This window comes from Heterodontus francisci, chromosome 9, assembly GCF_036365525.1.
Source record: "Heterodontus francisci isolate sHetFra1 chromosome 9, sHetFra1.hap1, whole genome shotgun sequence".
Classification (NCBI taxonomy): domain Eukaryota; kingdom Metazoa; phylum Chordata; class Chondrichthyes; order Heterodontiformes; family Heterodontidae; genus Heterodontus; species Heterodontus francisci.
The window spans coordinates 53927990-53951976 of NC_090379.1; the positions used below are offsets into that span (position 1 = coordinate 53927990).

Here is a 23987-nt window from a genome sequence, read left to right on the forward strand (position 1 = left end):
TTACTCCATTTTGCTTACAAGAAAGCTGTCCCTTTCGGGTTTACATCATAAGGTCATTTTATAGTTCATAAATTCAGATTACATGGGTGTGACAAATGTAATTTGTAAGCACCTGCGTCTGCCACCAAGTGCCAACACAGTATTCACAATGACCCCAATTATTGAGCCAGTCCTGTCACTCATCACTACCAGTTACCTTTTCTGGTAGCTTGTAATGTATTTATAACTGCCATTTTTATATATAGTATTCTTAACCTTTACTTCAGGGCATGTGTGCTGCAGATGGATTACCTTAGACAAAAGAAACCAATTTGTTTTGCACAACTGTCTTTATACTTCTGTACATAATGGGTATGTTTGACAAAAAAGTATTTCAAGAAATAATAAAATCTAATGGCTTCAGAGTACCAAAGGTAGGAGGGGTGATTAATCAAGGTGTTTAAAACGATAAAGGGATTTGATAAGCTAGGGAAGCCATTTCATCTGGTGGGGGAATCCAGACCAAGAGAGCATAATTTTAAAATGAGACCTATGCCATTAACATGAAATCATAAAGCACTTTTTCCACACAAAAGATAGTGGGAATCTAGAATAAATACTCCACATGGACATACATGTAGGAAAGTATAAAAAGCAGAACTTTCACATTTTAACTTTAAAGTTCATAAGGATTCAAAATGGAAACAAAAAAAAAAAATCACTAAAATAGGTGTAATGCTTGCTTAAAAATATCTGAACAAAATCAAAGGATAAAGCAATGTGATCTCCACCTTTTGAAATATGCAACGGTAAACATATTAGCACTTAAATTACACTTCACATCATTAACTTTACGGTTTCACAGATCATGCAATATCTTCCAACCTGTGCACAAGGCTTATGAACCTAAACGTAATTGTCCAGTTCACCTCGACATATGCTCAATTCATTCAGTAGGGCTAGTAACTTGGATCTTCACAATTCCTGAAATTGTCCTTTATTACTGAACCTACACTACAGCTATGTAGAAAAGACAAATATTTACAACCTTCTCCCTCTTTTCCCCCACAACTACAGATTATTACCCAAGCTTACTGGTGCAAACCAGAGTAATCCATCTTATATGCTTTTATATGGACCCAAGAGGGGTGCTTTGTGCCACTGTTCTCTGATGTGTCGATTTCATGCACCTAGTGCCAGCTTCAAAAGTAAATTTGCAAGATTTGCTGAGACCAGCCACAGGAAGAATCGGGGGGGAAAAATGGTCCTCTTGGATGTCTCTTTGGGTGTCTAAAAATCTTAAGCTGAATTTAATCATATTTCCTTTTGTTTTATTTTCTGATCCTGGAGAAATGCTGTCCCCTTCTCCTCTCACACTCAAATTTATATAAGTTTTTTGTTGCTGTTTAAGGACACAGATTGTTTATGTAACTTCATTACTTTAAAAGTCATTACTGATAAAATTAATTTCATTACATACCATAATTTTAAAATGAAGAGTGTATTCTTTTCAAAAGTATGCAAATAGAGGGAGAAACCATAGAGATGAGTAACAGCAAAAGTAAGTTAATTTTCTGACCAACTAATTTTAAAATTATATCTGAAACCATAGTTGGTTTTATCTGGCCAAAGAATATTTAATAACTTTAATACTCAGACCACATTTCTGTAGATTGATCCTTACTTTTCATCTGTACGAAGTCTAACTGAAGGATAGTTTGTAGCAGTGGTGCATTATCCAGGGTTAAATCAAAGTCAGTATTCATGCGAGGTTGAAGTATGCCTTTTCCCCACTGTTCATCAATAAAGTGTACACGCCTTATTAAAGCATCTGATATCTGAAAACAAAGTTAACCGGTCAGGATTACACTTACAATCTAAGCGATGTGCACATCATTAGGGATATAATACTACACTTCAAAAATAATGATTGGCACCCCATAAATTATACTAATCATAATAAGCGATTCTTATTTATATCTTTATTTAAAAACATCAGCATAGACCAAAACTTGTCACACATCTGTATTGTTTAGCCAACTACTTTCAAGGTAAGAGTTTTGGATATGGTACCCTTTTATCAAGTCTGTAGTTACTGTAGCTAATCTATTGTTAGTTGTCAATAGTGAGGCCAGAATTAAATCAAACAGGTGCATAACGTGAGAATATTGGACAGTACTAGAGAAGGATGTAGTCCCATATCAAATAGGAGCACTGAGAAGGACTACAAGGAATGCAACAACAGGATTACAATGCATGTATGTAAATGCAAAAAGTGTGGTAAATAAGGTTAGCGAGCTTTAAACACAAATTTCAGTTTGGGAATATGATGTAGTGGCAATAATGGAAACGTGGCTTAAAAATGGAGAGGACTGGGCGCTTAATATACAAGGATATAAAATGTTCAGAAAAGATAGAGGAGGAAGAAAGGTGGGGTGGTAGCACTGATTAGGGAAGACACTGCAGTGTTGGAATGAGGGAATGTCCTCAGGGGAGCAAGGACAGAATCCATTTGGTTAGAGTTGAGAGGCAAAAAGGGTATGATCATGCTACTGCGGTATTCTGTAGGCCTCCAAACAGTGAGAGAGAAATAGAGGAGCAAATCTGCAGGGAAATCGCAGAGATGTGAAAGAACTATAGAGTGGTGATACTGGGAGACTTTAATTAGCCAAATATCAACTGGGATAATGTTAGAGAAAGGGTAAGGACGGGAAGGAATTTCTGAAATGCGTTCAGGAGAACTTTCTTGATCAGTATGTCTTCAGCCCAACTAGAAAGGAGGCATTGCTGGATTTGATGCTGGGAAATGAGGTGAGCCAAGTGGATCAAGTGTCTGTGGAGGAGCATTTGGGTTAGAATGGCCATCGTATCATAAGGTTTGGACTAAAAATGCAGAAAAGCAAGGAATGATATAAGGTAGGAGGTTTAATTTCAATGCAATGAGAAGAGGGTAAAATGGAACAAAAGACTGACAGGAAAAATTATAACGAAACAAGGGATTATCGTTAAAGACGAGATGCTTCAGGTACAGGCTAGGTGCATTCCAACATGGGCGAAAAGGGGAACCAAAAACAGGACTCCATGGATGGTGAAGGAGATAGAGATTATGTTGAAACAAAAAAAAAAAGAGGGTGTCTGATGCATGTCAGCTGAATTCAAGTGAGAACTAGTCAAATACAATAGGTTGAAAGGGGAGGTGAAGAGGAAAGTAAGACTTGCAAAGAGAGAAAATGAGAATAGAATGGCAGTCAATATAAAAGGGAACCCAAAAATCTTCTACCAGCATGTAAATAGTAAGCAGGCAGTAAGAGGTGGAGTGGGGCCTATTAGAACCAAAGGTAATATATGCTTAGAGGTGCAGGGCAAGGCTAGAATACTTAAATGAGTACTTTGTATCAGTGTTTACCAAGGAAGAGGAATCTGACAAAATATTAGTGGAAGCGGAGAGTAGAGGCAATAGATAAGAGTAAAAATTGAGTGGGGGGGAAGTACTGGAAAGGCTGGCTAAGCTTAGGGTAGATAAGTCACCTGGTCCAGATGGCTTGCATTCCAGGTTGCTAAAGGAAGTGGCAGGGGGGGTGGAAATAGTGGAAGGACTTGCTATAATCTTCCAATCTTCCCTAGATAAAGGGGTCGTTCCGGAGGATAGGAGAGTGGCAAATGTGACATTCTTATTCAAGAAAGGAAATGATAAAAGGACAGTCCTAGCAACTAGAGGCCAGTTATTTAATATCTGTGGTGGGTAAGGTTTAGCAATAATCAGGGAAAAATTTAACAGGCACTAGGAGAGGTTTGAGTTAATTAAGAATAGCCAGCACAGATTTGTAAAAGGAAGATCATGCTTGACTAATCTAATTACATTTTTTAAGTAACAGAGAAGGTTGATGAAAGGAATGCAGTGGATGTTGTCTATATGGATTTTAAGAAAGTATTTGATAAAGTACCACATAAAAGGCTGGTTAACAAAATTGAGGCTCAAGGAATAGGAGAGGAGAGTCAGTGTCCAATTGGATAAAAAATTGGCTTAAGGACAGAAAACAGTGAGTCACAGTAAATGGTTTCTTTTCAAACTGGAGGATGGTAGACAGTGGTGTTCCCCAAGGCTCAGTGCTAGGACTACTGCTTTTTTTTTTCCTATACATAAATGACTTGGATCTTGGAATGCAGAGTAGAATTTCAAAGCTTGATACCAAACTTGGGGGAGTGGCAAACAGTAAGGATGATATGAATTGCCTGCAATAGGACATAGATAGGCTAGCAGAATACGCACACAAGTGGCAGAAGGAATTTAATACAGAGAAGTGTGAGGTGATGCGTTTTTATCAGAAAGTATAGGGTGAGGCAATATAGACAATGGCACAGTTCTGAACAGTGTTGTGCATCGATCTTTGAAGGTGGCAGGACATATTGAGAGAGTGGTTTGCAAAGCAAATGGGATCTTGAGCTTCATTAATAGAGGCATAGAGTACAAAAGTAGGGAAGTTATGCTGAACTTTTATAAAGCTCTGGCTAGGCCACAACTAGAGTATTGCGCCCAGTTCTGGCCACCACAATTTAAGAAAAATGTGAGTGCGTGAGAAGGTGCAGAAGAAATTTATCAGAATGGTTCCAGGGATGGGGGAATTTTAGCTACAAGGTGAGGTTGGAAAAGCTGGGGTTGTTCTCCTTGGAGCAAAGGAGATTGAGGGGTGATTTGATAGAGGTGTACAAGATTATGACAGCTTTAGGTAAGGCAGACAAGGAAAAACTGGTCCCAGTAACTGATGGTACAAGGACTATGAGACACAGATTGAAGGTTATGGGCAAGAGATGCAGGGCAAATGTGAGGAAGCACTTTTTTTTTTTTTTAAACACAGAGAGTGGTAATGACCTGGAACCCGCTGCCTGTGAGGGTGATGGAAATGGAAACAATCAACGATTTCAAAAAGAAATTGGATGGGCACTCGAAGGAAACAAACTTGCAGGGCTACAGGGATCGATTGGAAGAGTGGGGCCAACTGGATTGCTCCACAGAGAGCGAGCATGGATTCAATGGGCTGAATGGTCTCCTTCTGTACTGTAAATGACTATGGCTCGAGGATAAAATGCACATTTTGCAAGATTTTTAAAAAAGGAAAATAATCCACACATTTTAATAGTGTCATAAATAACTATACAAATCCATGCAATTATTTCTGCATATTGGTTTGAATGCGGAGACGAAAATCAAAGGCGAGAAAACTTATATTATGTGAGCAATGAGGCCATATTGAGGTATGGGTAATTTAGTAATTCTATAGAGAGATACAGCACTGAAACAGGCCCTTTGGCCCACCGAGTCTGTGCTGACCAACAGACACCCATTTATACTAATCCTATATTCCCTACCACATTCCCACCTTCCCTCAATTCTCCTACCACCTACCTACACTAGGGGCAATTTACAATGGCCAATTTACCTAACAACCTGCAAGTCTTTGGCTGTGGGAGGAAACCGGAGCACCCGGCGGAAACCCACACAGTCACAGGGAGAACTTGCAAACTCCACACAGGCAGTACCCAGAATTGAACTCGGGTCGCTGGAGCTGTGAGGCTGCGCCACTGTGCTGCCCTTGCTATATCTAGTTACAAGAGACAGGAACAAAATCAGGGGAACCCATGCAAATTGCTAAATATCATTCAATGGTACAATCAGTAATGTGGGAAGCACTGACAATTACACACTGACCTGTAAAAACCCACTGGGGTCATTCTCCTTAATTACCTCCAGGCAGTATTCCATCAGGCCAGTTGTTTGGCGCAGTTTAACTGTGCAATGGCTGATTTGATCTCTGACCACCTACAAAGAAAGGATAAATATCACTGATTACCAAGGTATCAAAAATAGTTTGAGCACAAGTTATTAGAATGAATAATCCATCAGGCACAAAATATTCAACAGGCAAAGGACAGAAATTCTACCATTATCTTATTGAATGGCAGAGCAGGCTCAAGGGGCAGCATGGCCTATTTCTGTTCCTATTTCTTATACTATGTTATGCGATTGTAAACAGAGAAAGTGTGGGAGTGAGGGTGAGATGCACATCTACGCAGAAACAGCTTAGACAGAAATGTTTCTAGAATTTCTGTGCAGAGATAATGAAACAAGTGTTTGTTTCTGGAAAATAAGCAGTGTTTCCTTTACTCTCCACAGTCAGATAAATAAATCTGAATTTTGTTTTGCAAATTCATGATAAACCAGGTAAATCACAAATGCTGTAACCATTGGCCCATCTTTCAAAAAAGTGCATTGGATAATAGTCTTCCCATGAAATAAACTCACTTAAAAAGATTTAAAATTCCTCTTTCATTTCATTTTGAAATAAGTTGGAAGCCAAATTCAGGAAAAACACACTTCCAAGTTTGCACTGATAAAAAAAAACTTCATGTAAATTTTTGTTTTGAATTCACAGTACAAACTAAATAAAGCACATGTGCTCTCATCAATCCCTCTCTGAGCCAACTTCCCATTGAAATAAAATAAGCAATTGGAAATGATTTACCCATGAAATGTTTTCAATTCTAAAGTTTATGCCTCTGCTTATTTTGAAATCCATGCAATAAACTGAAATACTACTACAGCCTGAGGAAATTACATTTCCAGATAGTGGGCTGAATTTTATGAGCCCTCCGGCGCCAGGAAAGCCCCGCCGCATTTCACCTGCAGCGGTGAGGCCTCAATGCGGCGCGGCACCCCACCCCGCCGAGCAGCGAGGCCTTCATTTTATTATGCAAATGAGATTAAAATTAAAGAATAATCACCAACCTGGTAACGATAGCCGTCCCACGCCGATATTCCGGCCGTCAGCCAGAACTCACACGCCTTTGGAACTCCATTCGGAGATCCGAGGCATGACATTGGTGGTGAGGGGGCAGGAGTGAAAATTTCCAGGTGGTTGGTGGAAGCAGGGAGAACGATTGTTAATTCGTTGTGGGGATGATGGGAAGGGGTTGAGGGTCAAAGGTGCTGAAGTTGTGGGGGGGGGGGGGGGGGTGGAGTTCATGAAATGAAAAGGTGCTTTTTTGAGGGGATATGTCACTGTAATACATGAGGACTCAGTGGGCAAGTGTGGGAGAGGGGAAGATATGTTGAAATAAGTATTCAGCAGGTTCTGGTAAAGCAGCACCTTTAATTATTGAAATGAAATTGAAGGCCCTGAAGCCCTTTAAAAATGGTGGTGGCACCAGATGCCATTGCCAGGGACAGAGCGGCCACCCCCTTCTACATCATCAGGGGCGGCCGTACCGCCCCCTCCATTTAAATGAGCCTCCGTGCGAAATATCACGGCGCTCAGTGACAGCTCATCTGCATAGGAAGACCAGTGAGATCGGAGCAGTGCGCTCATAAATTTCAGCCCAGTGTCTTAGAGGATCAGTCATGCATAGCAGGAGATTCTGCACTGTGCACATTAGCAGTCTGCAGAAATCTGGCAAGTGCAGGCACAGATGCAGTCTGTAAATCCCATGAGCTGATGAAGTGAGTATTCTGGGAAGATAAAGAGCATCAAATCTAACCCTCAGTTTGAGAGCACCTGATGTGTGAGGGGTAAAGATTTTAGCAAAGGTAGTCAAAGACAAGAAAATTTTATTTTAGGTTTATATATTATGAAATACAATTCATCTTTTTTAAACAAATCGAACATTAGAAATTTTAGTTACTCCGGAAAAATTACAATCAAAATATCTGGGAACTATTTCAGACTGCTTCAGTTTCTGCATTTTCATTAAATTTCTGATCACTTCAGTCCGAAGTTTTGATTTGTTGTGACCAAAAGGATTGATTCCACCCACCCTCCCACCAACACCTTGCTGATTTAATAGAATGGATATATTTTTCTTGGAACACTTATTAGGAATCTGAAATTTGAGCAAATCAGGTGGAAGCATGAGAAATTTACACATATGCACTTTAAAAATACATCTAGCACACATTTTGTTTGTCACATAGATGGACTAAAAATTAAATATGCGTTGTGCATAACCATCATTTTTCTCTGGGTCACAAAGCAACATTGCATCCTCTCCATCATCCAGCTGGCCAGGACTGCACTTGCTTGGCTCCATTCTTATTTATCCAGTTGTAGCTAAAGAATCATCTGCAATGACTTCTCTTTCCTGCTCCTGCAGACTTACCTTGGGAGCCCATTTCTCATCTACATGCTGCCACTTAGCAACATCATCCAAAAACACATTGGGTTCAACGTGCAATATGACGACACTCAGCTCTACCTCAGCATCACTGCTCCCAACTCCTCCACTGATTTATCTATCACACTGCTTGTCGGACATCAAGGACCGTATGAGCAGAAATTTCCTCCATGTAAATATTAGGAAGACTGAAGCCATTGTTTTCAATGCCTATTACAAACTCTGTTCACTAGTCACTGACTCCATCCCTTTCCCTGGGAGCTGTCCGAATCAGACTGTTCACAACCTTGGTGTTGTATCTGACCTAGAGATGACCTTCCAACTGCAACTCCACTCCATCATCAAGACAGCCTACTTTCACCTCCAACATCATCCAACTCAGTTCATCTGTTGCTGACAGCCTCATCCATGCTATTGTTACCTCTAGACTCAATTATTCCAGTTCTCCCCTGACCAGCCTTCCATCTTCCACCCTCCATAAACTTGAGCTCATCCAAAAGTCTGCTACTGGTATCCTAACCAGCATCAAGTCCCGTTTACCAATCACCTGCTGACTGATTTAATTTGGCTCCAGGACCAACAATGACTCAATGTTAAAACTCTCCCTTGTTTTCAAATCCCTCCATGGCTTCACCCCTCCCCATCTCCAACTTCCTCCAGCCCTACGACCTCCGAGATCACGGCACTCATCTAATTTGGTCTTGAGCATCCCCAATTTTAATTGTGCTAGCATTAGCGTTTGTGCCTTCAGCTACCTAAGCCCCAATCTCCAGATTCCCTCCCTAAACATATCTCTCTCCTCTTTTAAAACATTCCTTAAAACCTATCTCTTTGACCAAGTTTTTGGTCACTTATCCCAATATCTCCTCATATAACTCAGTGTCAAATTGTGTCTAATAACCTTCCCGGGAAGCATCTTGGGATGCTTTACTAGTTGTTACATTTGCACCAGGTGCAAGCTCCAAACAGGGTCAAACTACTTCATGGAGATGGTCTTCTATTTCTTGCACTGTTGTGCTTATACTGCTTCGTAGTGATACAAAAGCACCTAAGTATTGTTTAAATGCAAAGATCTTGCCATCTGGACTACTACAGCCTCAAAAGAATACAATTATAGTGGAAGCTGGAAAATTTGCCGAGACTGAACAATGCATGACAAATTTAAAACTACAATTTAAAAAAGGTCTGTATATTGATTGCAGTGTTACTCTTGTAAATTGTGGCATTTCTTTTGGTACCAGTATTCACAGCATCTGAATGCTAACACAAACTTGTGAATTTTTGCAGTCCTGCTACAATATAGTTGAATCAAGTTAAAATGGGTTTGAAACAAAATAAGCCCTGTTATTAACTGTCCAATTAGAATTTGATTTGTATAGGACATAGAAAATTATTTCTGCATATGTGGGCTACCCAAATTCACATTGCACTAATTTTAGCAATCCAAGCCCACCTACTGTAATTAGTAAGATCATACAAATTAAATGCAGGTGGAACAAGACATAGGCCTGGAATTTCCCAAAAGCTTCTCCAACCTTTTATACCAATTCCACGAGATCTCCACCAACACCTTCTGCTGCTCATGAACATAGCTTCACCTCCATACAAATACGCAGCTTACATAATTTCATCTATTCTGAATGGGCTGTAAATTTGTGCCTGAAATGTTTCTGCACAAACGTGACCCCCGCAACATTTTTGGTGGGGTTCTTTTTCTTTTAAATTGATTTATTTTAGAAATTTTAAAAAAATTATCCGAGACCTAAAATGTATTTTCTGTACCTTTGAATGCATCTTTGCCACATCAGAAAATTTATATTAAAAGCTGTAAAACTTTCACAATTGCATCATAAATATCTTAAACATTGTAGCATAGAAATTCAAGCACAGCCATTTTAGACATCCCCAGATAGCTCACAAGATTCTCAGGAAAATTTGGCATATCTTGCTGATGGAAAGATCTGTGTAAAATGCAGGTGTAACTTGGAGATCTTTTACAGGAAATTGCACATTATACAAATCATAAGTAACAATACACAAGAAAAAAAGTAGTTACAAATTTCAGCCACCTGAACATTCACTTGAAAGATGAGTTGCTCAAGGAGGAAAATGAGTTAGATGAGTAGGGAACGTGTGATTTGGAGATGATGACACATTCTCATGCAGTGGCTTGGACGGAGCAAGTTGTGGTAACTATAGCAACCGGAAGGTATCGTTACCTGAACTAAGTTTCAGTCAAAGCCATGATGTCAGTGCAACTGTGCACAACATTGTTGATTGCAAGGGTTATATTTGTGAACAAATGGACACATGAGGGAAGCATTGAAAGGGCTGATTGTTGATCTGCTGACAGAGTTCAAGGAGGTATTGGTGATGAAGGAAGGGGACAGGGAGGGTTCAAATCAGGATGGGACAGTAGAGATAATTAGCAGGGTACTGCTGGCGAGCAGCCATAAAGACGAGGCTAAAATGTGGCGAGTCGAAGAGACTTAGTAGTTGGCAGGAAAAAAGACAGAGGCGCAAGAGGAGAGCCAACTGTGCAACAGCCCCGACTAACAAATTTCTCTGCAGCACCTGTGGAAGAGCCTGTCACTCTAGAATTGGCCTTTATAGCCACTCCAGGCGCTGCTTCACAAACCACTGACCACCTCCAGGCGCGTATCCATTGTCTCTCGAGATAAGGAGGCCCAAAAGAAAGAACTGCAAGGATCAATAAAAGCAAAATACTGCAGATGCTGAAAATCTGAAATAAAAACAGTAAGTGCTGAAATACTCAGCAGGTCAGGCAGCATCTGTGGAGAGAGAAGCAGAGGTAACGTTTCAGGCCTGTGACCTTTCATCAGTTCTGAAATGCCAACTCTGCTTCGCTCTCCACAGATGCTGCCTGACTGGAGAATATTTCCAGCACTTGATGTGTTTTTTCTCGCAAGGATCAGTACTTGGGTCTCAGTTATTTACAATCTATATTAATGACTTAGATGAGGGGACTGAGAGTAACATATCCAAGTTTGCTGACGATACAAAGTTAGGTGGGAAAGTAAGTGGTGAGGCTGCAGAGGGATGTAGACAGTTTGGGTGACAGGGCAAGAACATGGCAGATAGAATACGATGTGACGAAGTGTGTAGTTCTCCATGAGGGTAGGAAAAATATCTTTTTAAAAAGATAGTACTGTCACTTCTCACCTCCTGTTAGCAGACATTCTGGTTTCTTTCCCATGGTGATCGCACAGCAGCCTAGGATGTGACTACTTCACACCTCCTTTGTTTTCGAAGAAGACATTCAATTTTGGAATGTTTCTATGACAGGTGTGTTTCATTATCACCTTTTGGCTTTGAAGATTTGTTCTTTGTCAGACTATTTGAATACACAAAAGGCTAAACCCCTTCTTTTTAGTAGCCATTTTGGACATTGTTCACTTTTTTTTTTAAAAAGTAAAGGTTAATTTTTTAAAGACTAAATCCATTGTTTTTTGTATACCTCTTCAGAGTTACTCCATGAATGTTGTATCATCACACATCCATGAGTGCGACAGTCAGGGTTCAAGCCTTGGGATGCTGGCACAGAGTAATGATGGGTTGGGGCGAGTGCAAATACCCGAGAGGCGAGAAATGAGAAGTGGTATGGAGGAGGATATAGGCGAGAAGAATCCCAAGAGGAGCCAAGAAATAAAACATAAATGGAAATAGAAGGAATGGGCTTGTGTCTGGAGACAAAGGGCTGAATTGTACGCCACCCCAGCGGGCTGGATGGTGGCATGGGGGCAGCGTAAAAGTGAGCAGGAGGCCTTCCCGCCTCGCTCCCGCCTGCGGTCAACTTTACAGCGGTTGGGCAGTGGGGCGGGCGGGAAACAATCCACCCGCCCAAGGCCAATCAAGGCCCTTAAGTGGCTACTTAAGGACCCTTGCCCACCCTCCACAGGTATTTTACCAGTGGCAAGTGGGCATGCTGGGGACGTGAAAGGCCACCCAGCGATAGCTGCTGGCCTATCCGCGCGCCAGGGGGATGCCATTGCAGTCGGGCACAGGGTGCCTGATTGAGGGCCACTCCCACCTCCCAACCCACCCCCCGGGACCAAAGACGCGCCCCCCCCTCCAAACGACTACTCCAGCCTCACCAAGGCACGACCGATCTCCCTGGTGAGGCACGCCCAACTTACCTTCCCTCCTGGCTCCATATCGTTGGCTGGGCTGCGGTCCCAGCAATGGCCACCGCTCCTAGAGGCACTGCTGGGACTAAGAGCTGCTGGCCTGCTGATTGGCTGGCAGCTCACTGAGGTGGGACTTCCTCCCGCCAGCGGGTGCAAGTCCCGCCTCAGGACAATTAAAGCCCGGGGACCCGTAAAATGCGGGATGGATCCCCGGGCTAGGTGGAAGCGGGTTAGCCACCAACCTTTACGTCGGTGGCGAATTCCCGTCCGCCTAAGGTAAAATCCAACCCAAAGGGCTGGATTTTAAAAGCCCACTGCCAATCTCAGCAGGAGCTCAAAAAATTACTGCTCGCACGCCAAAGAGCCGCTGTGATCTCAGGTGCAAATGCTCATTTAAATAGACTGGACGGCCCGCCCCTAGCCCCCAATCACATGGCGGCGGCGGGCTGTCCGTCCCTGTCAATGGCATCAGCTGCCATTTTTAAAGGACAGCCAGCCCTGCCGGTCAATTTGAATTTTTAAAAATAAATCCCCCCCACCCCCACCAACACAAAATTTATTACATAAATTTCTAATGACCCATTCCCAGCTCCCAATAACAATTACATTAACTATTTGCCCTTTCATCTCTCCAAAACACTTACCTTTTAAATCTGACCTTCCCCCCCACCCTCCCCCCAAGACTGCACAAACTTTAAAGTTCACCCCTTCCCACTACCATATCATATATTGACCCCGTTTCTCCCCCCCCCCCCCCACACTAAAAAAACAACTTCTCCCCCCTCCCCACCAGTGTCATGCTGGCTTTCCCCGGATGGGGAATTGAAGGTGTGGGAGTGCCGGACGCCGTGCCAAAGATCATGGCGGGCCCGGAAGATTGAAGGCAAGTTCATTTAAATTTATGCATGTCATTACTTTAAGTATTAAAATCCAGGTCCCATCACTCAGTAGCAGGGGTCTACCCCAGAGCTTTGCCGCCGTCGGATCGGGCTGGGTACTCCCAGCGTCAGCCTCCGTGACAGACTGCTGCCATGGAGCACGTCATCGCGGGCTTGGTAAAATTCAGCCCAAAGCGTGCATGCAAACGCACAGATTGATGTAAGCCATGCAGAGATTAAAAGTGGCATGGGCTGGTTGTAAACAGGAAGGATCCAGTATCAGAGTGACCAAAGTTAAAGTTTGAGGTCCAGTGGTGGGATAAAGTTCACTTGTAGATAGGGTGGAGCATCAATGAAATGATGGCCAGGTTCAGAGACCTCCGTGGAGAGGGAGCAGATCCAGGAAATGCTCAAAGGGCAATGGGTACGTTGAAGAATATTGTTTAATGGAAAGGGGAAGAGTGGAGAGGTGACCATGAAGGGGACACAGTGGCGCATTGGTAATACCTGCAAAACCCGGAATTGAAAGTTAGTTTCATGGCACCATTACTGAGACCATCATCGATTGTCGTAAAAACCCATCTGGTGAAGGGTCGCAAACCTGAAACGTTAACTCTTTCTCTCTGCACAGATGTTGCCAGACCTGCTGAGTATTTCCAGCACTTTTTGTTCTCATTTCATCCTTTAGGGGAGGGACTGACAACAAATGCTGGCCTTGCCAGCAATGCCCACATCCGATGAAAGAAATAAAAAACATAAGCCGGCAAAGAGTGATCCAGCTTTGCAACTTTCTGCAAATTTTTTAAAAATGACAGTTCTGGATCAGTTCCTAAATTAGAGAAAAGCCATTCCCCTGATGAAAGATTAATATATTAACATTCCACTTGAGTTTCTAAGAAAAAAAATCTGTCACAAAGTAGGTCAGCTTCTTAAAGCACAGATGATACGTAACTGGTCTGCAGATTTCTATGTGACTTTCTGAAGAGCACTTGTAGTAAAGATATCACAAACACAAATTACCCTGTGGGGGAAGAGGGCAATCAACCAATCTGAGGAAATAAATGGGGGGGAAAAATCAACTATCTTTGACTTTTTATACTTCATTTGGAAAACCTGGTCCTCCACACAGTATTTCACTGTCTGGAATACATGGGGCTGAATTTTATCAGCACACCACGCTCTGAAGTCGGCGGCCTTCTGACATGGAAGCACCGCTGCAGAGCCCCCACGATATTACACACAGGGGCTCATTTAAATACAGGGGGCGGAGCATCCACCCCCGATGATGTAGAGGGGGCGGCCACGAGTCTCCGGCAATGCGTCCGGCACCATCGCGCAGGCGCCGTTGTTAAAGGGCTTCAAGCCCTTCAGATAAATTTAAATGTTTAAAACACTTTTCATTCAAATAAAATATTAAAAGCCCTTTCCCAACCACCACAATGGTGTTTTTATTGTCTGATGTGATTGAAATGTATTTTAGTCCCAGCACGAACATCCCACCTGCCCAACCTCACATTTGCCCTTCAACGCCTTCCCACCATCTCCACAGCCAATGATTGTTGTTTTTCCCACTCCCGCGCCCGCCCCCCCACACCCTGATTAATTTCATTCCTCCCCCCTCCGTATGGTGTTCCGAAGGCAAGTGGGTTGCGGCCAGTAGCCGTAAAATTGGCGTGGGACGACCGCCGGGAGCAGGTAAGTCAATTTGCATTAATTTTACTTAATTTTAATATTTAAATGATGACCCCGCCACTTGGTGACTGGGGGTGGGGGGTGGTGGCTGCACCAAGGCCTCACCACGGCCAACCAAAAGCAAATCTGGGGAAAGGCCGATCACTGTCCAAGTACAATCTGACAATTTTGGATAGGGAGTTGGCAGGTGCTAGCAATAGCAGCATACAGTGTAGTTTCTATTAACACTCATGGACTGCATTAAAAAATGTGCTAACCATATTGACTTGATTTGCTATTGGAACACAAGCAGACAGACCCCAAGTATGGGCATGATCTAGCACAAATCACTTTCACTTGGATCCATTTTTATAAATTGCTTTCCTTGAAGGAAGAAAAACTCCCCATCTTTATGGGGCTTTATAAATCTCAACACATCTCATCTTCGGGCAACAAGGCTGTAGATGCTTGATTTCTCAACCTCCCCATGTTCTCCCCAATCCAAGTCCCCAACATCTGCCTCATTCCTCAAAGTCTTTGCATTCTCAACTTCTGCTCATTTCCTTCAATGGCTAGTTCCCTGCCCCTGAATTATAATCGTTGCATCATGTGAAGTTTAATTAACGGTGCGGGAGGCAGAATTATCTGGACTTTCTAGCACATTTTTATCAATCTTCACCCTGGTTTATGATTAACTTCTGTGTGAGGGATGCAAGCAACCAACTGTGATGTATTTACACCACCCCAAGTTGAGTCCATCTCACTCAGCACAGACCAAAAACGGGAACTTATGGTATAGATATGTTTTAAGCTTCCAAGCCAATTCTTCATTTAAAATCAGCAAGAAATTAAAAAAGTGAAAACAGTAAAACATGGTTATGTGGAAAGGCCACAGTAATAGGAAAGAAAAAGTGCCTTTGTTAGTGGTCACACAAAAAATCAATATTTCAGCCATGTGTCTAATAAATTGGAAGCTGCTGATTTGAAGAGACTCAACTGTGAATAGAAACTCAGGTTTAAAAATAAAATGAAGCCATGCAATTAAAAAAAAAGGAATTTAGACTGTCTTCCGATGTATTTCTCAACATGCCCATTTGCAAAGCAGAAATATCAGCAATTAAGCCAAAGCCAAAAAATCCACTCAGGTTAACAAAATCATAGGAAAATGCATAATGCAGAGATTGGGCATTTTAATAAAAGAACTCAATTGTTCAAGTATTTGCTCTTCACGGCTAGACAATAAGTAGTGGTAAATATTGTTCATTTTATTTCTTTGGCAACGCCCGGATTGAGTGCAGCAAAGATTACAGCTCCAGAACAAAGAACAAAGAACAGTACAGCACAGGAACAGGCCATTCGGCCCTCCACGCCTGCGCCGATCTTGATGCCTGCCGAAACTAACACCTTCTGCACTTCCGGGACCCATATCCCTCTATTCCCTTCCTATTCATATATTTGTCAAGATGTCTTTTAAACATCGCTATCGTATCTGCTTCCACCACCTCCCCTGGCAGCAAGTTCCAGGCACTCACCACCCTCTGTGTAAAATACTTGCCTTGCACATCCCCTCTAAACTTTGCCCCTCGCACCTTAAACCTATGTCCCCTAGTAACTGACTCTTCCACCCTGGGAAAAAGCTCCTGACTATCCACTCTGTCCATGCCACTCATAACTTTGTAAACCTCTATCATGTCGCCCCTCCACCTCCGTCGTTCCAGTGAAAACAATCAGAGTTTTTCCAACCTCTCCTCATAGCTAATGCCCTCCAGACCAGGCAACATCCTTGTAAACCTCCTCTGTACCCTCTCCAAAGCCTCCACGTCCTTCTGGTAGTGTGGTGACCAGAATTGCACGCAATATTCTAAGTGTGGCCTAACTAAGGTTCTGTACAGCTGCAACATGACTTGCCAATTTTTATACTCTATGCCCCGACCGATAAAGGCAAGCATGCCGTATGCCTTCTTGACTACCTTATCCACCTGCGTTGCCACTTTCAGTGACCTGTGGACCTGTACGCCCAGATCTCTCTGCCTGTCAATACTCCTAAGGGTTCTGCCATTTACTGTATACCTCCCACCTGCATTAGACCTTCCAAAATGCATTACCTCACATTTGTCCGGGTTAAACTCCATCTGCCATTTCTCCGCCCAAGTCTCCAACCGATCTATATCCTGCTGTATCCTCTCACAATCCTCATCATTATCCGCAACTCCACCAACCTTTGTGTCGTCCGCAAACTTACTAATCAGACCAGCTACATTTTCCTCCAAATCATTTATATATACTACAAACAGCAAAGGTCCCAGCACCGATCCCTGCAGAACACTACTAGTCACATCCCTCCATTCAGAAAAACACCCATCCACTGTTACCCTCTGTCTTCTGTGACTGAGCCAGTTCTGTATCCATCTTGCCAGCTCACCTCTGATCCCGTGTGACTTCACCTTTTGCACCAGTCTGCCATGCGGGACCTTGTCAAAGGCTTTACTGAAGTCCATATAGATAACATCCACTGCCCTTCCTTCATCAATCATCTTCGTCACTTCCTCAAAATACTCAATCAAATTAGTAAGACACGACCTCCCCTTCACAAAACCATGCTGTCTCTCGCTAATAAGTTCGTTTGTTTCCAAATGGGAGTAAATCCTGTCCCGAAGAATCCTCTCTAATAGTTTCCCTATCAACTGAGGTAAGGCTCACCGGCCTATAATTTCCTGGATTATCCTTACCACCCTTCTTCAATAAAGATACAACATTGGCTATTCTCCAGCTGAAACTAATTACAATACACAAGCAAAATCTTAACTTCAGCAATTGTTAGATCTGATGCAAATTCAGATTTACCATGAGTGCATTTATCAGTCATAGAACCATAGAAGGTGTAAGGCACAGAAAGAGGCTACTTGGCCCATCGTGTCTGTATTGGCCGAAAAACCCATTCTCATCTCACCTTCCAACACTTGGTCCGTAGCCCTGCAGATTACGGCATTTGAGTTGCATATCCAGACTCCTTTTGAATGAGTTGAGGGTTTCTGCCTCAACTATCCGGGGCGACATGATAGAGGTTTACAAAGTTATGAGCGGCATGGACAGAGTGGATAGTCTGAAGCTTTTTTCCAGGGTGGAAGAGTCAGTTACTAGGGGACATAGGTTTAAGGTGCGAGGGGCAAAGTTTAGAGGGGATGTGCAAGGCAAGTTCTTTACACAGAGGGTGGCGAGTGCCTAGAACTTGCTGCCGGGGGAGGTGGTGGAAGCAGGTACGATAGCGATGTTTAAGAGGCATCTTGACGAATACATGAATAGGATGGGAATAGAGGGATACGGTCCCCGGAAGTGCAGACGGTTTTAGTTTAGGCAGGCATCAAGATCGGCGCAGGCTTGGAGGGCCGAATGGCCTGTTCCTGTGCTGTACTGTTCTTTATTCCCTTTCAGGCAGTGAGTTTCAGACCCCCACCACCCTCTGGGTGAAAGAAAATTTTCCTCATCTCCCCTCTAATTTTTCTACCAATCACTTTAAATCTATGCTCCCAAGTCACTGACCTCTCTGCTAAGATAAATAGACCCTTCACCCCCACTCTATCCAGGTCTCTCAAAATTTTGTATATTTCAATCAGATCTCCCCTCAGCCTTCTTTGTTCCATGGAGAACATACCCAGCCTATCCAATCTTTCCTCAGAGCTGCATTTTTCCAGTCCTGGCAACATCCTCATAAATCTCCTCTGTACTCTCTCTAGTGCAATTACATCCTTTCTGTAATGAGGTGGCCAGAACTGCACACAGTACTCAAGTTGTGGCCTAACTAATGATTTATACAGTTCCTGCTCTTATATTCTACACCTTGACTAATAAAAGGAAAGGATTCCATATGTCTTCTTAACCACCTATCGACCTGTCCTGCTACCTTCAGGGATCTGTGGACATTCACTCCAAGGTCCTTCACTTCCTCTACACTTCTCAGTATTTTCCCATTAATCGTGTATTCCTTTGCCTTGTTTAACCTCCCCAAATGCATCACCTCACACTTCTTCGGGTTGAATTCCATTTGCCACTTTTCTGCCCATCTAACCAGACCATCAATATCTTCCTGCAACCTACAGCTATCCTCCTCGCTATCTATCACAGCCAATCTTTGTGCCATCCAGAAACTTCTTGATCATGCCCCCTAAATTTACTTCCAAATCGTTAATATATACCACAAAAATCGGGGGACCCAGTAATGAGCCCTGCAAACTGACACAGGAAACAGCCCTCCAGTCACAAAAACATCAGTCAACAATTACCCTTTGTTTCCTGCCACTGAGCCAATTTTATATCCACCTTGCTGCATTTCCCTGGATCCCATCGGATCTTATTTTTTAAGCCAGTCTGCCATGTGGGACCTTGTCAAAAGCCTTGCTAAAATCCATGTTGACTACATCAATTGCACTACCCTCATCTATCTTCCTTGTTACTTCTTCAAAAAATTTGATCAAATCGGTCAGACAAGATCTTCCCTTAACAAATCCATGCTGACTATCCTTGATTAACCTGTGCCTAAGTGATAGTTTATCCGGTCTCTCAGAATAGATTCCAATAACTTGCCCACTACTGAAGTTAGACTGACTGGCCTGTAATTATTCGGTCTATCCCTTGCTCCCTTTTTAAACAGAGATACAACGTTGGCAGTTCTCCAATCCTCCAGCACTGTATCCAGTGAGGACTGGAAAATGATGGTCAGACCTTGCGCTTTTTCCTCTCTTGCTTCTTTTAACAGCCGAGGTGCATTTCATCCAGCCCTGGTGATTTTATCAACTTTCAAGGATGCTAAATCCATTAATACTTCCTCTCTCCCTATGTTTATCACATCCAATACTTGACACTCCTCCTCCTTAACTACAATATCTGCATTTTCCCCCTCTTTTGTGAAGACAGACGCAAAGTATTCATTAACAACCATATCATTGTCGTCCGCCTCCACACATAGGTTACATTTTAGGTCTTTTATGGGCCCGAACTCTTTCCTTAGTTATCCACTTCCTCTTAATGCATTGATAAATCATCTTTGCGTTCACCTTGATTTTGCTTGCCAACATTCTTTCATGTCTTCTCTTTGCTTTCCTAATTTCCTTTTTGATTTCACCCCTCGGTTTTCTGTAGTATTGAGTTCTCGGTGTCGGACATAAGCTTTCCTTTTCTGCCTCATCTTACCCTGCAAGCTCCTTGACATTCATGGGACTCTAGATTTGGCCATCTCACCCTTTTTCTTTTTGGGAACATGCTTACTCTGAACTCCTTGAATGCCTGCCACTGCTCTAACATTGATTTACCTTCAAGTAGCTGTTTCCAGTCCACTTTCGCTAAATCACTCCTCAGTTTAGTAAAATTGAGAACTTACTTGAGAAACACCTGTTCTATCTCTGTCTTTTTCCATAATTATGTTAAAACTAACTAAATTATGATCACTACCAGCAAAATGCTCTCTCACTGCCACTCCTTCCACCTGCCCATCTTAATTTCCTAAAACTAAGTCTAAAACTGCATCCTCTCTTGTTGGACTTGTTACATACTGGCCAAAAAAGTTCTCCTGAATGCACCTCAAGAATTCTGCTCCCTCAATTCCTTTCACACAAACTATCCCAGTTAGTATTGGGGTAGTTAAAATCCCGTACGATCACTGCCCTTTTGTTCTTGCACTTCTCAGAGATTTGCCTACATATCTGCTCTTGTATCTCCCTCTGACTGTTTGGGGGGTCTACAGTACACTCCCAAGCAGTGTGATTGCCCCTTTTTTGTTCCTTAGCTCAATCCATATGGCCTCATTTGATGAACCTTCCAACATATCATCCCTCCTCACAGCTGTAAGTTTCTTTGACCAAAATTTCCACTCACCCTCCTTTCTTATCCCCCTCCCCATCACGTTTGAAAACCCTGTAACCAGGAATGTTGAGCTGCCGTTCCTGTCCCTTCTTAAATCATGTTTCTGTAATAGCTTTGATATCATACTGCCACGTCTATCTGTGCCCTCAGCTCATCTGCTTTATTTGCTATACTCCTTGCATTGAAATAGATACCCTTGAGCACTGCTGAACTTTTTTTATTTTCTAACCTTTATTTCCTCTGTCTTCCAGACTCATCCATTAATTTTCTGCTTCCATTTTAGTTTCTGATTTTATCCCAACTGAATCGACCCTCAGGTCCCCATCCCCCTGCCAAACAAGTTTAAACCCTCAACAGTACTAGTAAAACATCCCGCAAGGAACTCAGTCCCGGCTGTGTTCCGATGCAACCCACCTGGCCTGTACAGGTCCCATCTCCCCCAGAGCCGGTCTCAATGTCCCAGGAATTTAAAGCCCTCCCTCCTGCACCATCTTTCCAGCCACACATTCATCTGTCTTATCCTTCTATTTCGATGCTCACATGCGGGTGGCACTGGGAGTAATCCGGAAATATCTACCTTTGAGGTCCTGCTTGCTAATTTCTTACCTAGCTCCCCAAATTCTGACTGCAAGACCACATCTCTCTCTACCTATGTCATTGGTTCCGAAGTGGACCACGACTGCTGGTCGTTCACCCTCCCCTTTCAGGATGCTGTGCAGCCGCTCAGTGACATCCTTGACCCTGGCACCACGGAGGCAACACACCATCCGGGATTCACGTTTGCGGCCACAGAAACGCCTGTCTATTCCCCTGACTATTGAATCACCTATCATTATCGCTCTTCCAGTCTTCCCTGTACCCCCCCCAATCCAGCTGAGCCACTCGTGGTGTCATGAACTTGACTCTGGCTGCACTCCCCAGGTGAACCATCACTTTCATCAGTATTCAAAACTGAATACCTGTGGAGAGTGAGATGCACTCAGGAGTCTCCTGCACTACCTGCCTGTTTCTTTTAGACTGCCTGGCGGTCACCTATTCCCTGTCTTCTTGCTTAATCTTAAGCTGCGGGGTGACCACATCTATAAACGTGCTATCCACATAGCTCTCATCCTCATGAATGCACAGCAGTGTCGACAGCTGCCACTCAAGTTCCAAAACCTGGAGCTCAAGCTGCTGGAATTGATAACACTTCCTGCACAAATGGTTCTCCAGGATATGGGAAGCATCATGGAGCTCCTACATAGCACAGGAGGTGCATTCGACAGGTATGAGCAGCCCTGCCATGCCTCGAATTATTTATTTACTGCACTAAAAGTTGGAAATTAAATAAACACAACAAAAAGCTTATAAATAGAATGAACAAATGGGTAACCACCTACTGACTACTAGTATTTTAGCAGTCACCATTTCAACTGTACAAGCATGACTAAGTGGAGCCAGCGTTCCAATTAGGGCACTTCTACAATTTACAAACGCATTTGTAATTCCAACACATCAGTGCATACAGTATTGTGGTTAATCGTATATCAATTGTGTTTAATAGCACATAGAACAAGACACTTACTGAAACTGTGGTGTGGTCGAGTTAGAAGGTGTATGCTTATAATGTTTCACTTTGTAAATAAATATAAGACTGAGTAAATATTGGCTCAAGGATTATCCTTTACCAGCTGGCTTTCTGGAATACAACATTACTACCAGAATTTCGGTCAAGCATTGCATGGGGATGTGAAATTTTTGAACTACATCCACTTGAATGGAAATTGCCCACCACAACAATTTCAAACAATGACCTGAATCTTGTGGGAGAAATAAAAGTGAGGTTATCAGTGCTCACTATTATTGCGTAAATCGAACAGCAACTTCTGAGGACTGCACATGCTCATTTGAACATGGGAATTAGGAAGCTACTGCCCGAATGCTCTGCTCCTCCACAATCTTTGCTCTTAACAGTACCTTGCTGAAACACTCAGAAGGTGGTAGAGGCGGGGTCATTGAATATTTTTAAGGCGGGGGTGGATAGATTCTCATTAGGCAAGGGAATCAAGGGTTATTGGGGCTAGATGGGAGTGTGGAATTCGAAACACAAACAGATCAGCCATGATATTATTGAATGGCAGAGCAGACTCAAGGGGCCGAATGGCCTATTTCTGCTCCTAATTCGTATGGTCGGTATGAAATACTTGGAAGGGCACGAAGTTGTGCTACTTGTCCACTAAAAGCGCCAGAAAGTGTTGGGGCTTGTTCACTCCTTGTAAGTGTGGTCAGTCTTAATTACTGCCAAACAACCTTTTTGGTGCTGTATACATCTTTAAAAAATGTGGAATCTCATTCCTTCAGATTTTACTTATTATTGTTTGCTTATTATTAACATTTTAAAACTTTTTCTCTCACTTCCTTAATCCATCTTTCTTCCCCTTTCTGTTTGTGACCTGGCGTTAAATTAAATATTCAAATTTACACTTCATGGTTTAGACTCTGTGGGTTATAAATTCCTCTCAGCAGTGGCGCAAAACAGGCAGTCTCGAATCGGCCGCTTCTTATACAGTCAATAGAATTAAGTATCAGGCGCTGCACATAACAGGCGGCCAATTTGATGCTGCCCATTTTGCACCACTGCCAGAGATGGATTTCTACCCCGATATGTCTCAGGAAGGATTCTTCAATCTGATTGGTTGAGGGACACACCATTGCTTGCCCTGTTCACAAAGGTCCCAGATTCCCCGTAGAGGGTGGCGCAGTGTAAAGCTCACAGAAATTCCATGAGCAAGGGCAAGTATAAGTAATGAAATGCGCCATTAGTTCACCACTGACCTCAAAATTCAAGCCATTGTCTTCCAAGCTTTGGTTATTTTATTCTATTTTATTTAGAGATACAGCACTGAAACAGGCCCTTCGGCCCACCGAGTCTGTGCCGACCAACAACTACCCATTTATACTAATCCTACATTAATCCCATATTCTCTACCACATCCCCACAATTCTCCTACCACCTACCTACACTAGGGGCAATTTACAATGGCCAATTTACCTATCAACCTGCAAGTCTTTGCAGGTGGGAGGAAACTGGAGCACCCGGCGGAAACCCACGCAGACACAGGGAGAACTTGCAAACTCCGCACAGGCAGTACCCAGAATCGAACCCGGGTCCCTGGAGAAAGTATTTGAGCTACACAATAGCAGGTGAATTATCAGAAGTAACAAGTTTGTCAATGCTGATAGTAGGACTAAGAAATTTGAGGTCACAATTTAAATGGGTATAAAGTGCATGAATGCAACATGATATCCA

At 42.9% G+C, this 23987-nt stretch overlaps 1 protein-coding gene across 1 annotated transcript in view; it reads right to left on the reverse strand.

Annotated features, from left to right (window-relative positions):
* Positions 1-23987, reverse strand: part of trim9 (tripartite motif containing 9) — a 162785-nt gene that overhangs the window by 31777 nt on the left and 107021 nt on the right. Inside the window, exons 2-3 of the mRNA XM_068038313.1 lie at positions 5687-5797; positions 1664-1817 (exon numbers count right to left, since the gene is read on the reverse strand). Of these exons, the coding sequence (XP_067894414.1) occupies positions 1664-1817; positions 5687-5797 (265 nt within the window). The remainder of the gene's footprint in view (positions 1-1663; positions 1818-5686; positions 5798-23987) is intronic.